At 42.4% G+C, this 17,286-nt stretch overlaps 2 protein-coding genes across 2 annotated transcripts in view; one reads left to right on the top strand and one right to left on the bottom strand.

Moving 5' to 3' along the window:
* The window catches only part of LOC308402594 (leucine-rich repeat and fibronectin type-III domain-containing protein 4), a 36,798-nt gene extending 20,298 nt beyond the window's left edge, over positions 1-16,500 (top strand). The window contains exons 5-8 of the mRNA XM_080891554.1: positions 393-563; positions 2,309-2,470; positions 3,097-3,831; positions 13,344-16,500. Coding sequence (XP_080747680.1) covers positions 393-563; positions 2,309-2,470; positions 3,097-3,831; positions 13,344-14,661 — 2,386 coding nt within the window. The 3' untranslated portion in view covers positions 14,662-16,500. The remainder of the gene's footprint in view (positions 1-392; positions 564-2,308; positions 2,471-3,096; positions 3,832-13,343) is intronic.
* pcxb (pyruvate carboxylase b) overlaps positions 1-17,286 on the bottom strand; it is a 332,441-nt gene that overhangs the window by 122,321 nt on the left and 192,834 nt on the right. The gene's annotated exons all lie outside the window — the stretch shown is intronic.

The following is a 17,286-nucleotide window of genomic DNA, read 5'->3' as shown; positions in this document are numbered from 1 at the left end:
ACTAATTGGTCCAAAACAGGGAATGACAGCACTAATGGAATACTAAATGACTACAGCAATGGGTCACAGATGGGACTTGGGGAAACCCAGATAGAGCAAAAGATTCAGAAGGAAAACAAGCATCTGTTGTTGTTGTCTGCCATTGTTGTCACTATTAATTCATCGTTGCATATTTGTTCTCTGACGAGTAAGAAGAAATTACCCAGAGAACAACAAATGAACTGTGGATCTATCGGTGCTACAATCACATCCTTTAATAAAGTGGTCTCAAGAGGTGGATCTGTCTTTAGAGCTGCTGTTACTCCATCTTCACACTGCATGATCAATCTCACTACAAAGTTTACCAATTCAATAAATCTCACATTAGCCGTTGTTCTTTTTTATATCTACAGGGTACCATGGGAGTCCATTCAGAACATGGCCAGTCTGCACACACTAAACCTGGACCATAACCTGATAGATCACATAGCGGAAGGAGTCTTTGGAGAGCTGTATAAGCTTGCAAGGCTGGATATGACCTCCAACAGGCTCCGAACCCTGCCTCCTGATCCTCTCTTTGCAAGGTAGCTCTTAAGCTTCAACTTTTATGTTTCCCTCAGAAGTAGCTTAATAGAAATATCCTGTTGCAGACGCCACAAAGCTACCAGTGTGTGTGTTTTTAGCAGGGTGCTTTCTGGCACAGAAAAAGAAGAAAGACAATGCTGGTGTGCTGGCATTCGGTAAATTCTTTAGTCAACATTTACTTTTATGCTATTTAAGTGCCACCACAAATTCTCACCACTTCGCTGACTCAAACATATTTCAAGTTTTGAAATAGTGATGGCGAGTTATATGACGGTTATAAATAGAAGTACGCACTCATTGTAAAGCTGTCAGCTGTGCTCCAACTAATGTGGAAATCAAAGTCCAGCTGTGACACAGCTTTGGTCAACTGGAACTCAGTGGGACTGACATTTCTGTCAAATCAACCGTATGAGGTGTTGCACTGACACGATTTCTAACTCGCCTGTCTAAGGACTATGTTGCACGCTATGACAGACCATAGTGTGCAAGATCATAACAACTGACCAGTGCTTTGATTAGTAATAGAGACATTTCAGCTCAGGCCACCTTTTAAAAACAAGTTAAAATGATCTCTTTAATCATAACTTCCCCTGTAACTGCATCCAGATTTAAAAGGGAAACCTGAATGCTTGCACAACAAGTTGTATTCTTCTATAGTTTATGCAATCCAGTGTTTAAATCTTTTATATTTTAACATAAAGTTCAGTCTGATTGTACTAAATAGAGCTTCTCACATAGCCATGCTATACACAGCCAGTTTATTCTGCAGTTTCACATGTTCCCATACCCTCTACAGATCACACCAGTCATTAAATGCCATATAAAATTACTTATAACAGCTTGGTATTAAAATGGAAACTTGGGAACAATTATCAAGTTTAAGGTTTTAGAAACATTTGAAAATAAGTTATGGCACAACAAAATTTTTTACAATTGCAGACATTTGCACAATAAATGAACTCCACGAATTGCTTCCCTTCCACTGATCCATGTGTTCAGATAACGCAAAGGTGGATTTGATGTTCACATAAATCAACGTACAGTCACAGTTAACCCTTTTCTAAAAATGGCTGTGAACTGTAAAATGCTTTGCGGGAGCAGATCAGTATAAAGTACATTAAAAGCAGAAAATAGAGTGACACAATCAGACAGCTGAGCCTCGTCTATCAAGCTTTGTCCAATTAACTTCAAAAGAATTTGTTAAACAAAAATTGCAACACTTGTGCAACGGTGCCCATTAGAGGTCTCAGAAAACAAGTAGTGGTCTCCAAACCATTTGTCAGAATGAGAATCAAAGCTAAAAATTTGTGGTGAGCAAAGACAGCCTCATCTACCAGCCGTTCACACTGTATAACTGACAAGTTTTACTCAGTGATGCATGCAAAGCTCAGATTTCTGTCAGGAGCAAATAGCAGAGAGGTTGAACATGGTATGTTCAAATGTGAAGATACCATGTTCACATTTGGTTTGCACCAATTGACTTCAACCTGTCTAAGGACAAGTTCATGAAAGACGTCCTAAAGTTGTTCTTAGAGAGAGATGTTCAAAGTAAATCATTTATAAAAATTTAACCAAATGCAAATTGATTATCTTCATGAGTTTTAAGGCTCTTTTGTATTCACTACAGGTACTCGTTTCAAAATGAGAGAAAAGACAATTATGAATACTGCATTTAAATAACCTCGAAGTCCAGCAAGGCATCATTAAGTGAATGGACTGACTGCTTTTCTTTTATTATATTCAGGTCTCAGACAGGTGCAATAAGTCCTACCCCATACAATGCTGTCATAAGCCTAAATTTTGGAGGGAACCCACTGCACTGCAATTGTGAACTGCTGTGGTTAAGGCGCCTCATCCGTGGAGATGACATGGAGACGTGTGCCACTCCTGCTCACCTTGCTGGAAGGTAAATCATCGTCAGCTGGTCAACGGATTATTCTGATTCTTGTAACTAGTAAAGGTTTCCTCTATCATAGGGCAACAATGTAATAAGTTACAGGCTGAACAATGTTTTGAATTAAAATGACCTAATTCTTACCTTAATGAGATCAAGCTCAAACTCATGAGGACAGGTACGCCATGCAGCCAGTTTTAAGAACACTGGCGTGATATTTTGCCCCTAATTAGATACTCTGAACTACCTCTACTTCCTACATCACTCTTTTCTAAATTTCTAGTCTAACTCTAGTCAAAACCACACTGAAAATGAAGCATTTATGAGGAAAAGGAGTTGCTGTCCTCATCAGTCTGCTATTATTCACATTTTCAGCATTTTTGAGTTTGTCATCATAGGATCCTGGTGTCTCTTAGTTTGAATATGTATGCGGACAGATGTTAACATGATAGGCTTTGATAGAAGGAAGCTGTTGGTCTTCGCATTTTAAGCTCCTGTCCCACATATGATTCTTGCGTGACTCATTGCAAGATGCTATCTGGTTAATTGATCATTTGGGATTTGTGGAGAATAGCAAAATTAATCTGCTCCACCCATCTCCCTCCACCTCTCTCACTGTCTCTTTTCTGTGCCTGCAGATATTTCTGGTCAATTCCTGAGGAGGAGTTCACATGTGAACCACCTCTCATCACTCGCCACACGCACAAGCTGTGGGTGCTGGAGGGCCAGCGAGCCACGCTAAAGTGCCGTGCCATTGGTGACCCCGAGCCAGTAGTCCACTGGGTTTCACCAGATGATCGCATCATCGCAAACTCATCCCGGACCAGCTCCTTTAGCAACGGGACCTTGGATATCTTGGTAACAGTAGCCCGTGATGACGGGGCATATACATGTATCGCAATAAACGCAGCAGGTGAAGCAACTGCCACTGTGGATCTCAAAATAATCCCCCTGCCTCACCGGGGTGGAGTAGGTGGAAACGCTGGGAGCAACAGTGTTAACACCAAGAACAACAGGAACGTGACCAATGGAATTTTACGGACCGATCCGGGCTCGTCGGATATTAGCACGGCCAAAAATGGAGGGATTAACAATGGCGGTGGACGCGGAGGAGAGCCAGAGGATGGGAAAAGAGTTGGAGGGGATGACGAAGAGGGTGACGGCGGTAGGGCATCTGAAGGAGAGAGGACTGATGGAGGAAGCATGGAGGAAGAAGAAGGGGACGAAGAGGAAGGAAGGATGATTGGAGTACAGGGAGTAACATCGACATCGGCTCAGGTCCGATGGGATTTGGGGCGTTTGTCTGGAGCTTACGTTGTCTGGATGTATCAGATACAGTACAACTGCACCGCCGATGAGACGCTCGTTTACAGGTCAGTTCAACTTTACTCACAATGCAAATAATAGAAGCTTTTGTCGCTTATCTAATGGCAAACTTAGACACTTGCCATATGATTGCTTTCTCAGCTTCTCCTCCAGAAGGTATTTTTGCAGGGTCATGCCCACCCTTTTCTTTCATGCTAATCATTTTAAATATTTATCCATTACAATATGACACCTCAGTAGTCGAACTGTTCATCTTGCATATTGATGTGCGGATAGCTTAAGGGAAAAGTGAACGGGGAGCGGAATAAAGGGATAGTGGACGAGAGAGTGTTAATAATTTATCTCCATCACTATGACACTTAATCTCAATAGGCAGTAGCCAGTGCATATGGGTGAGTGCAGAATGGGAGGATATGTGGATAACGTGGAAAAGGATTTGAAGGAGGGGGATGTTTCTGAACCGAGCTGCGTAACATAAACATCAAGAGGCCACGGTGTCCATCTAAAAATGCACGATAACAGTGATGCAACATGTATTTAATCTAAATACACTAATTTTCATAAGTTATGTCAGTGTATGACTCATCATAGTCTAAGAGGGAGATAAATAACCACTTAGAAAGTTGATTTGTAGTTAAAGGATTCAAAGCTCTTATTTACGCCATGGCATACAAGTACAGGGTACAGATCTGGAAAACATGGAGGTAAAACTAAAAAACAAACATCTGCAAGTATTTGAAAATTCCGCTTTTTCCCCTCAAAGATCTAATGTAGCTGTGGCTATACAAGATAAGTTCTACATAAGGAAGACCAAAAACAATATCCTGAAAAATCGCATCTTTTTTATTTGCATTTCTAAAATATTGGGCTTGCATAAGAATCCATGAGAGAAAACAGTCTAAACAAAGCTAAAGGACGAGACTAATGTCTTTCAATATAAAACAGTGTGGCTTTTTTTAGCTACTTGGTGTGCTTACATGTACAATACTATGGTGCTGTTCATGAATTATAGCGGTACACAGTCAAAGTTTACTGTTTTTGAATTTATGAGCATAGACTGATGAGACATTATGCGTGGGGTTATTGCTACAGTGGCTGAAACAGTGAGGAAGATGGGATAAGACACTGGGCTGGCTGAGCAAGGGCTGCCACTGTGCTATTATTTGTGTGGGGTTTTTATTTTAGCTGGCAGTAATGCTGGGGTTCAATGTGGCTTCCCTCAGGTATTATAAAGAAGGCATTAAGCTGTAAGTGTATCGTAAGGGGTAGAGCAACTCGTATGACAAAGACTGTAGAGAACAGAGATGGAAATATGATTGTGAAGAAAAAAAGCTATAATCTGAAAGTTTGAGAGCAAAGTAAAAATAGTAGGAACCTGAGCTGTTTGCAAAAGGGTGGATGGGGAGGTAAAAAGCAATACTATGAGTGAAGGATACAGTTAGAAGGGGAAAGCGGATGAATTTAGACATGTGGACTGAGACCTGTAGAGACTGAGAAGATGGGTTCTACCCAAATCACCTTGAGGTGAGATTGAGATAAAAGCAGGATGTGTGAAAGCAGACTGACAGTAAGGAGGACAAGAGAGTAGAAGGCCCACGTGGGAAAAGGAAGACAAAAACAAAAAAAGGAACCGAGGGTGGAGAGAGGGAGGGAAGGTATTTAAATCCATAACTGAAATAGAAAGACCGTGTACACAGATATACACCTGGGTATGAAAGAAAGGGGGAGGTTGGGGGAACTGATGCAATAAGGGAGAAAGGAGAAAATGGAGCCCACGGAAACGTAAGACAGCGAGAAAAAAAAAAACAAGCAAACAGGAATAATGTGACAAGGGAGCAGGAACGTTTAGAAATAGAGACGAGGCAATTTTGTGAAAGCAAAGTGCTCCTCTGCTGAAAAGGAGGTTGTGCAGTTGAAAGGATGGAGATAAAGAGATGTCCAACAGGAATGCAACATCAAAACAAATAACATGCAGATTCTTTAGACTCCCACGACACGCTTGTTATACCTAAAATGAGCTCACTGACATCTCGAGTTCCTTGTTGATCACTAGTGTTAATTTCTCAGTGGATAATAATCTGAGATCAGGGGAGCAAGCTGGTTATCTCTAGTAACAAAGGTTAAGAGAAGATACTCTCCACAAACTATGAGATATCAAACAACACAATACCAGGTTAATTAGTTTCTCGATTAAATTTGACTCAAAATTTAAGTGTATTTTCTCAAGGGTGGTTTTATAAAAATACAGACTTCTTTGGGCACCTAAACGTAGCTCTTTAAGGCAAAAGGTTGACACCAGTAAAATGCTTTTCTTAAACACTCAGCTGTGAGAGAAACAAAAGAAAACAGAAGAGATAAGCATGAAAGAATGAGTCACAGACCAGCTGGGATCACAGGAGAGTAAGCGATCTGAGGTTTTGCCAGATTGTGACACATACAGCCCTCTGTTTTCCTGGTGGTGTGATTTGTTCAGAGTAGGGTAACAGGTAACAGGTCAGTGTGGAAAACAGGTTGAAATAGGAGACAAGTCTGGAGGCACAACCCTCAGTCTCTCAGGACAGAAAGAGGAAAGCAGCATACTACAACGCTGTCGAGCATTTCCAGTATGGCTTCCCATCATGCTATCAATGAGCTAGTGCCAACTAAAGTTTCACACGAGAAAAAAAGGAATCAACCAAAGCAAGTCTGGCTTAGAAACTCAAAAGGTGAGACCAGGTCAGTGAGATTTCAGGTTTTTTATCTGGGATTTGTGTTCGTATTCTATTGCTGAATTTGGGAGGAGGAAACACCAGCCACTCGCTGAATTGGGCAAAAGATGGGAAGAGGGGGAGACGAGGGGCATTCAGAAATGAAGACAGAAACACAGGAAAAGAGGAATCTTTGAGAAATGACAAGAAATAAATGCATCGTAAGATGGTGGTATGCAGACAAGAGAACAGCAGACTGCACTGTATCCTTTAAAAGGTCAGTCGTATGTTAGACAACACCGACCTCCATTTTAGCATGCTTTGTAATTCTGCTGGCATCTGTGAGAGTACCAAGTACAATGTCATGGATGTGGCTTCCTTTGAGCTGTGCTCCCTCACAACATTAAGCCAGCTTCCTTCCCGGAGCTCTGCTACCCTTTAACAGCACCACACGGTCACTGATCCTTCAGTGTGACATGAAACCCAGATTCTGAAAAGCACAGTGAAAGAACTGCCAAAGATTTCCTTGTTGCCGGTAAATGTGAGCAATTACCATGAGTTCTTTGCCCACGCATGGGACTGGCCTACCTGAAGGACAAAGAACAGGACAGGAAAGCACGAGTCCATGTTAATGAGCCAGCACTTTAAAGCAACCGATGGAGCACCATCTGTTCAAAAGCGCGTTTTCGTCAGCACTTGCAAGTCACAAAGAACATGCAGTCATAGACAGTTTAAGGCTGTCAACCCTCATCGGCCGGCACTACAGCTTTGTGGAGCTTTTTCGGTCGCGTCTTAATCAGAAGCACGTCAACTTTAATGGCAGCTGTGATACTGAATTAACACATTGACATATTCCATGTACTGTATGCAGGAACACAAAGCTGAAAGAAGCATTTAATTAGCTGGGATTGTAAACAATGACCTCGCTACCAGTCAGAATCTACCTGACATGTAGTAAATAGACATTTTACAGGAAACAGATTCCATGTTCAGCACAAGTCTCACTGAGCCCAACCTCTGTATAATCCATTATTCACTAAGAATTATACAAGATATCTGCCGTTTCACTGTGCTTCATGATTTTTTTTACGTGTAAATCCATCTATTTTTAGCCTCTGGCAAGCAGTTGGGAATTAGTTATGAATCACTGCTATATACGGTATGTCAGAGAGAGCATCTGTATGACACTTGTATATGTCTGAGCCAAAAGTTTCTCATTAGGTTTAACAACAGTCTTTAAAGTGCGCAGGAAGGCGTAGAGTGGCTTTGACAATTTTCACAATTGCACCCCAGTCACCACATGATCGACCTTTCTGCCGGGCACTCAAAGTGCCAAGTTCGGCTAAGACTTAATGGGAACAGTAACGATCACAGGGAGAGCAATGGGAGTACATTGGAGAGAAAAATCACGCAGAGTTTGAGAAATAATGAGAATAATGAAAGTTGTGTCTAAGAAAAGGCCGCACTGTTAAAAAGTACAGAGCGAGAGGTTGAAAGCCGCAGGAAAGGAGCGTGCTGAGAAACCGAGCTGAGAACACGGCTAATGAGTCACAAAAGGAGAGGGCTTTAATAAAAAAATCCTGAAAATTAGGTGTTGGCATTAAAGATTTTTCCTGTTGCAAATTACCCACCATATCTGACTAATATTTGAAAACACTGAATTGTGCTATGGATGTATTTATAAATGCTCACCCAGGGCACTGACTATAGCTACACCAAACTATGTGTCAGTTTTATTTATACAGCATATTTCATTACATGTAAACTAAATGTGCTTAGCAAAAGTGACAAGAATCTAAACTACAGTGTGTTCAGCCAACAAAACCAGGAAAAAACAAACAACACACTGAGCTGTGCAAATGATTTTCCCCACTGGTCCAATCAGAAATCCATCAAAATCTTCACATGGTTTCACTTTGTCATATTACAACATATTACAACACAAAAAAAAATAATCATAAAAGCAAGAAGATATGTGCAAATGCTGAGGCTGGGATTGATAAGGATGTAATAAGAGATGTGGCAGGGAGCAGGGCATGCCGAGGCATGCGGCTTCAAAGATGGAAAAAGAGGAAAGCAAAATGAACAAACAAGGACCAGGACAGCTGAGCGGTTAGAGGGCAGGGAGGGAAGCGAAAAGGAGATTTACCCCACGGGAAGAGCTAATTAAGTGTTAAACTACTGTGTCAATACATGCGTCAGCTCATATCAGAGGCTTCAAAAGGAAGGGGAAGAGAACAGGGTCAGCACTCAATACATATGTCACGTTATATTATTCTGTAGAGTCACATGAAGGAAAAGGACGGGCTAAGCAGGTAGCAAAGGAAAGCAAAACAGGGGAGGTGGGGTGATCATGGAAAACTGAAGAAAGCAGACAAAATTGAGAGAGACAGATAACAAGGCAATAAACAGTCTGACGAATCAAGGCTAAAAATGTATGTAGGAAAGAGTGAACGAACAAAAGGCGTGACATGGGGTGGGGGGGGTGAGGAGAGCTGGATAGATGTCAGCCAGAAGGAGATAATTGCTTTGTTGTTCCTCTTCATCTTTCTTTCTCTCACTCACTCCTCCGGCTCTTGCTCTCTGTGCCCAATCTTGTCTGGTGTCAGACCACCAGACTTGGTAACTCTGACAGAGAGGAGCAAGACGTGAGGCGGCGAGAATAACAAGAGAAGACAGGAAGTACGATGAGAAGAAAGAAAAAAAATTGGGCTCCACCACTCCTTGATTCCCTCCATCACTCTCTTTTCCTCTCCGCCTTACTCTCACGGGTACTAATAATTACTCGTTTCTGTGTCACCGGCTTGAACAAAGCACTCCCTTGTCTCGATTACTTTCTTCCTGCATCTGTGGATGTGCACGCCTTTGCAGGCTTTAACCATAATTAGAAGCACAGGGATGGAGCAAACTCTCTTGGTATGTTAGAAGCCGGCCCACAAAGATCGAGTCGGCGCAAATACAGACAACACCACGGCCGTTTAATCAATCAATTTTCGTAGTCCACGATGATCAGTCCGAGTTACACGAGATGCACTTTGTATTCATGAACATAATGTCTCGAGCAGAGGTTTTAGCCGGATATTATTTCATGTGTACCCACACCACATAGCTAAATACGGGTAAAAAAATGAATAATGCAGCGAGTGCTAGCGAATCAGCATATCAAAGATGCATGCGTTTGTGAATGTGTCTGGGTCTTCCATGTATATTTTAGTGAATTTGCTTGCCTATTTTTGTTGCTCCCAGTGTAGCAAAAACAACTAGAGAGGTGATTCACAATCTCATAAGGGAGGAAGCAGTGGCGGGGTGGGAAAGACGACTGAGAGGGGTGGTGGGCAAGAGGAAGAGGAAAAGAAATATAGGATACAAATGGTGAGGTGGGTAGTGAAAAGGAAAAGAGGCGGTAAGAGGATGAGGGAGGAGCAGTGGTACCTAAAAAGGAGATGGCAGAGGAGATAGGGGTAGATGAGAGGGGAGGAAGAGTGACCTTGGATGCTCAATCATGGTACATGGTTATTGGTGTGGCTAATAGAGATGTAGTGGAGTGACTGAAAAGGAAGAGAGGCTGGGAGATCAGGTAGAGCCTGGTGGAAAATACCAAAGGATTTGAGGCAAGCAGATGAGGTAAAAGATACACAGGATTAGACCAGAGGAGGAGAGTGAAGTTGTAAAAGAGGTTGAACCAAAGATGACTGCATCACTGCAGATTTAGGCTAAGGAAAAAGAGGGATGGGTGATTGCACCGCAATGAAAAGCTCATAGGATATGAGGAGATAAGAGAGCCTGATCACCCAAACGGAGGAAATCTGGTCATGTAAGACTGATGGAGGAAAATAATAAAATAAGTTGGCCGCATTGACGGTGGAGGACTGATAAAGAGCTTTACAGGAGTATATAGAGGGAAGAATGGAGGACAGAGTGAATAAAAAGGGAGGAGTCTGAATAGTAGGATTAGAAAAATGACTAAAGGTGTGCATGACTGTGTGAGGCATGGTCACAATGGAGGACCAAATCAAAGACTCATCCAGAAAGCTTAGTTGTGTTAGGCTAATCCAGACAGATGCAAATATGCTGGTCTAGAATATCATCTTATAAGATTTAGGCATTCTTTTTCAGTATCCAGCAACACACTAACTCTGAACCAGTATGCACTAATATGAATCAAAGTAAGAAAAGAGATTTGGGTATTAGCCTGTGATAGACAGAAGCAGCAACTCACTGGAGTACATGAATCACTCCAATGATGGTCAAGTCGCTCTGTCTTGTGGGATCTATCAATTATATATAGATGCATAAAGGCTGTGGATGAACTGACACCATTGCGATAAATCTCGGGGGCTTTGATAAGCCTATACTATGACAAAGGCTTTTTATTCAGAAACAGAAGCATAGCGAGCGATGCCTCTTGTATATTTCATGTTAGAAATCTGATTGAGCACCCCCTGTCTTTACTACTGGACTTCACAGGAGTTATTCACAATTCTCTGACTTGACTGATTGCACAAGAGGTTTTATTTTGAGCTTTCATCCCTGAGATATTTGGTCATAATCCTCGGTTTCACTTTCACACTCTGGATGTCTTTTTGCTGTAGGAATATGAAAACTCCTTAATCAAAACCTCTCATCTTTTTATGTCAGTGCTGGTTACTGCTGATGTTTAGGTTGTCCACTGTAGTTTATATCCATGAGTTCAGAGATCTCTGACACTTCTTTACAGTTCTGTGAGAAAGATTAAATTAGCTTCAGCATACACATTTCTTAGCGTATCAAAGTACAGCTTTATTTTTGTAATTGGCATCTCTCAAGCTTATGCTGTGCTTATGATGTTGCTATGGAAAAATTTGGCAATTTTATGTCAATTTTCTGAAAATAAGACATGACTAATATCCTGGGAAATGAAGCTAGGAAAGTTGATTGGTCTCGAGTGCTTAGTGTGTGGATATCAGAAGACGAGGTACTCTTAGTATAATTACTACACTGCCGAGTCAAATAATGAGCCTTTGCCATGGAAACATACACCTGGAACCCAAGCTGCTCCACCGCACAGCACGAGTTAACGGGCAGATTTGTAACTGTGTTAGAAGGGACTTTATAGCGACCTAATGACCGCCGGATGAGGACGACTTTAATGACGATGCCCCATGTGTCTACTCAGATTATCTGGGAACCTGGAGTGTCACACAGTACGTTGTAATTTCTTGTTAAATTCATACCGAGCTTCTGCTGAAAATTAGAAGTTTGGAAGCATTTCCTTGCTATTCAAATCACCCCAGGCAATTTGCTAAAACGGTGCAACCGTTTGAAACATTGTTATTCGCAAAGAGAGAGAGGAAGAAAAAAAATATTTTCTTTTAAATTATACGAGTGCAAAAGTTGATATTGTGGACATCTGTAGAAAACATTTGGTTTTGTTAACTTTTAAAGCCTTGAGGAGGTGGTGAAAATGATCAATATTCCTACTTGCCATAACCCAGATCCACTGCTCTGGACTGTAGCTTGCCTCAAGAAGGCCCCTCTCATTTCCCAGCTAGCACTGCATTATTCAAGACGACTAATCCCATCTTTACACCAACATCGATATAACTACGGCTGTGAGAATTATCAGATTGGTTTTATTTGAAAAACTTCATTATATAACAGGCGCTAATTATCCCCAATTTAAAACTGAAGAAAAACAAGACCAAACCGCTGCCGTCTCTGGGTCTCCATTTTGAAGGCATTACATACTGAGTAAGGTTAGGGGACTTCTGCAGCAGCTCCCTGGATGTCTGAGTCATCCTAGATGGCATTTATAGGATGTAGCTCAGGTCTGAGGGGAGCTGAAATGGTTAGTAACGTAGGATACAAATAAGCCCTTTGATGTAGCGTGAAAGCGAATGGAGGAAAAAAAAGGACTTGGACAGCGTGATGCAGAGGAAAAACAAAGGAACTACTGACAAAATACTCTGGTTAGCAAAACAAAACTACAATACATACTTGCCCACACAAGAGGTTTGGAAATGCAGAGGGCAGAGTCATACCCATCAGCGACACTTGAGGTGCGCTTCAGTCTCCCACACACACTTTACCCTGGCATGTCACATACACAAACCCACTGGCATCAAAACACACGTTTATTCCCTCATCCCATAAATACAAACATAGATCCAGGTGCAAACACAGAAAAAATAAAAAAATCACATGCAACTTATGTAACGTCTGCTCCCTCGATTCACTGTCTTTACCCCCCAGTATCCCTCTATTGTTCACCTCTCGCCCATTTGTTATATATATATTATAACGGCTGCTCGAACACTTAAAATGAGGACACATTCAAAGCACTTCTCTCTTTATTATCCCACGCAAGCTCTCACTCATTACAGACACACAGGAAAACATCTGCACTCTAAAAGACCAAAGCCAGATTATATACGTCTTAATTTCATAACTTCTGCTGAAAAGCAAACATCAACTATACTTTAACTTTAATTCAGAAATTAAACCTAAAACGACCAAATGTGTAGAGTTTTGCTGTGATGTTTGCTTCCCGCAAAGATGCGAATACATCCCCACATACGTAGACACGCTCCTGCTCTCCAAATGAGCAGACAGAGTTCTCTTTTCATGTTCCCTAGGCGCGCTCCCCATCAATAGCCTCATTTTCCCCTCACTCCCCTACTGCAGTATTTACTCCGGTGCCGTTTCTAGCCCTCCCTTTACACCCATTTCCTCCGCTTGTATTCCCAATCTTCAACCGTTTATTTCTTAAATTCGGTCGGATTAGTCAAAATATCAAGGTCAGGTTTCAAATTACAGCAGACGCTATGCATTTCTGTGCACCGTCCATGTTTATGTAACTGACCCATGTTCTTTTCCCTTTATTCCCTCTTTAGAATCTTACCGTCAACCAGTGATCGATTCCTGCTGAAGAACCTGGTTTCCGGTGTGGACTATAATCTTTGCGTGTTGGCCATTTTTGATGACACAATCACATCTTTAGCTGCGACAAAGGTTCTGGGCTGCACAACCTTCTCCACCAAGGATGTTTACCCTGCATGTCGCTCTCTGCAAGCCCACTTTCTGGGCGGGACACTCACCATACTGGTTGGCGGCGTTGTTGTTGTCACTTTACTTGTGTTTACTGTGGCACTCATGGTTCGCCACCGCGTTTGCAATCACGGGGACCATATAATGTGTCACAGCAGCAATACCGAGGCAGGAGGCGGGGCCTGCTGTCAGGGGAGTGTAGGAGGTGGGGACAAAGGAGGAAACGGTAGCGGATGCTACCAATCCAATGGTTCTGGAGACATGATGATGGTGGTCCTGCCCAATGGTCTGCCTTCTAAGAGAGGAGGAGAGAAGGACAATGAAAAGGAAAAAGAGGCCGATTCAGCCTCTTCTGTGCCTCCAAAACTGCCTCCTAAGCCCAGGCCGAAACCTAAAGTCAACCTGGAGCAGTTTCTTTCAGCTGGAGGCGTGGTTTCCACAACGACAGGGGCAGGAAGTGAGATGGCACTGGTGGTGAGACAGCGAAAGTTGGACAAGGCGCCACCGTACACCTCAGAAAGTGACAGAACGCCCCTCTACTACTCCCCTTCTCCCCCCTCAACCCTTCCCCGTCAGTCGCGTCAGAGGGAGCGCCCAAGGCCCCGACTGGAGCGAGAGCTGACCAATCGTGCTAGTTTTTCTCTCGCGGCACCCCTGAGAGACTCGGAGCTGTTGGACTGGAGAGTCGCACCCAGAGGCAGGGACAAATGGAACTCCTCACAGGCTTATCAGAGCCCCGTTTCCCCTCTGAGCCCCGCCTGTGGAACAGTTAGCAAACGGAGGCACTCGCTCGATATGGGCTCCTCGGTCGCGCTAGCGACTGATGCCGCAGCGAGTGTTGCCAGGCGCTACGGCGCTGTCAGTTATGCCAAGCGGCTAAGCGTCATCTGGACAAGGCGGAGCCAGTCGCTGCATGGAATGCTGGTGCAGTGCGCTTCGACAGCAAGCACAGCGTCGTCGACCACGAGCGACGAGTGCGAAAGCAGCGGCGGGTTCGGGGGTCACTGTGATTTCCAAAGGGGATATATTCATGCTTATAACGCCACCAACTCCAACTCTAACACTGGGATTACTCCCGGGAAAGCAAATAATGGAAAAGACAGGAGTAGGGAAAAAGGAAAGGATGGAAAGAGCGCGGAAGAACTGGAGGAAAGCGTCGTATAGGGGCACGGATTACAAAAAGTGGAGGGGGATAAAGGGTTCTGTACGAGGACAGTTTGAATGAGATGCTGATTTAAGAAGGCCAAAGAGGTGAGGAGGGATTACAAAAGCAAAACTGTTTTAGATGAAAAACTTCCAGTTCAGAGGAAGGAAGGAGAGCAGGTGACTCAAGTGTCACTAATGCAGCTTCTTGATTTGCCCTGTGAGCTGAGAGGAGGGAGGATACCAAGAAGTGAGGTCAGGATTTGTAAGAGGCTCTTCGAGGAACCTCGAAAGTGATGGCAGAGAAATGTGACCAAAAAAAAAATTAATAAAAAAAAAAAATCTTTAAAAATTCAAGGCGACGGGGAAAGAGAAAGTACAATCATCGCAGTGAAAGGAAAAAACAAATATGTGAGAGGGACATGGGGGGATGTAAATTAAGGAAATAATGAGGGAAAACAGCAGTAAGGAAACAGAACAAGGGTTACAGCAGAGGAGGAGGAGATGTTGTGACCTGTGTGGATCACACTAACACAACCACTCAATTCTCCAGTCTCAGCTCCCACACCACCATGAGGCTTTACACCGGATCAAGAACACCACCACTGTTAATACTGGAGAAATACTTGTGACAGAAATGCATCAGTGAAAAGGTCTGGATGCCACTCTGTTGTTTTGGCTTTCACGCAGCCGGCCATTTTGAAGCTCTTTTCTGAATGTGACTTTTATGTGTCCTCTGTGTCTGGACAATGATTTTGGCTCGCTGCGCCTGCGGATTATGGGAGTATAAATACAGAGCTGGGTGCATTGGACATGATCAATCGATACAGGCTGGAAACAGCGAGGGGAGCCCAGACATTATTAAAAGAAAGACACTGGAATTACAATGGAGTTGATATGGATTACAAAATGGAGACGGGAGTGCACAATGGAACGTGTAAGCGTGTGCATTTGTAAAAGACGAGATCGTATTGGATGTCAGATGATAATGGACCAAACAGATGAATAATGCTAATGGATGCGCAAGTGTGCATGCGTCTATGGATCAGGGACAGGATGCATTTGTGTGCCTGTGTGTATATGAATGTTCGTGGGGTGGGGTGGGGGGCGAGCCGGTGAAGTAGACTCCATGTTTCAAAAATGTTTAGTGCTTTCTGGATATGCTGTAAAAAAGAAAGGAAAAAAAACCCCTAAAAATTAAGGTGAGAGGCGTCCTTGAGCTCCACTGAGAGTGAAAGCAGAGCGAAATGTTTAAATACGCCACAACCAGTACAACTTATTTTCAGCAGTGTAGCATGGTGAGAAAGCGGAAACTGTTAAATGGGAATTAAAATTTCAAATTCATTTGTGTGACTTCAAACTCCTTTGTGCCACATGGGTTCATGGTAAATCCAAATCGAATGTTCTCAGAAAGGAAGCAGTTTAAAAAAAATAAAAACAAAACAGTAAATGGATCAAACTGCTGCAGAAGCCACTAAACGCTATAAAATCTGTTGGAAGACTCTTAAAAACCTCTATGAGAGAGAGACACACAAACACATACATATATAGTATATAAATAAAATAATGTTACTTGTCGCACCATGTGTTTGTTTTTCAAAGTTTTCTGGGGAGTGATTCTAGGATCGAACGCAAACTATGAAAAGTGTGATTTTTTTGTTTTAGACAAGAAATCTTCGTGAGTAGGAAAGAACATGATTATGACTAGGCAGTTAAATTAACTACCACAACAACAACAACAAGAATAAGCGCACAGCACAAAACAAACTGGCAAGCACACACACACAGATGCCTATTAAACAAAGCCAATTCCAATAATAACAATCAGTGTTGTTTCCTTTCTGTTCTCATTTCATTTTGCCAAAGTCAATATTGTTCTCTTGACTTGATATAAATAATAAAATTTACATGTATGGAACTGAGACTGAGTCATTAACGCGTGGCCATGTGTCATGTTTGTGCGCTTGACTACTTAAGTACATTGTGTATGCGTGGGGGGAAAAAAGAAAGAAGCACTGCATCTGAATATTAATCGTGTGTATTTTGGTGCATCTACAACAGCAGATTTCAGTGTTATATTTAAATCTATTGCAAAATTAGATTGGATATAGTTTAATAAAAAAAAGTGCCAATGCTGCTTTGGTTTAGTTTGCACTTGGACAGAATTGTGAAGATGAGTCAGTCCTCATGAAAATGTTTTGAGCTCCAGGCAAACTTGTGAGTCAAAGAAGCTGCAGCGCACACGCACATCTGTGGGGCGAAAATGAAGCTGTTTACTTGTCAGTCAGTGGAGCTGATTAGGAGGTAAGGGTGAAGTAACATTTCTTATGGTAATTAAAAACATTTCTTACAGTAAAGAAAAAAACATGAGGAAAAGAGAACATAAAAAGAAGCAAACTGGTAGGAGAAGGGAGATCAATGAGCTCAGGAACAGACAGAAATGGGTTTAGAAGGAAAAAAGGTGTAAACAAGATTTCAAAGGACAGATTGGATATGACACAGAATAGGAAAGAGCGCTGATGTGACAACAGACAGACAGAACGGGAACTAAAAGCCGTCAGGCTAATGGATCCTGAAACCGATGCTCTGTTATTATCAACAATATTAGCTGGTTTCAGACAGGCTCTGTATTTCAATATAAGACAT

Source organism: Rhamphochromis sp. 'chilingali', assembly GCF_963969265.1.
Source record: "Rhamphochromis sp. 'chilingali' genome assembly, chromosome: 1".
Taxonomy (NCBI): Eukaryota; Metazoa; Chordata; class Actinopteri; order Cichliformes; family Cichlidae; genus Rhamphochromis; species Rhamphochromis sp. 'chilingali'.
This window is presented reverse-complemented; position numbering and strand designations above follow the sequence as displayed.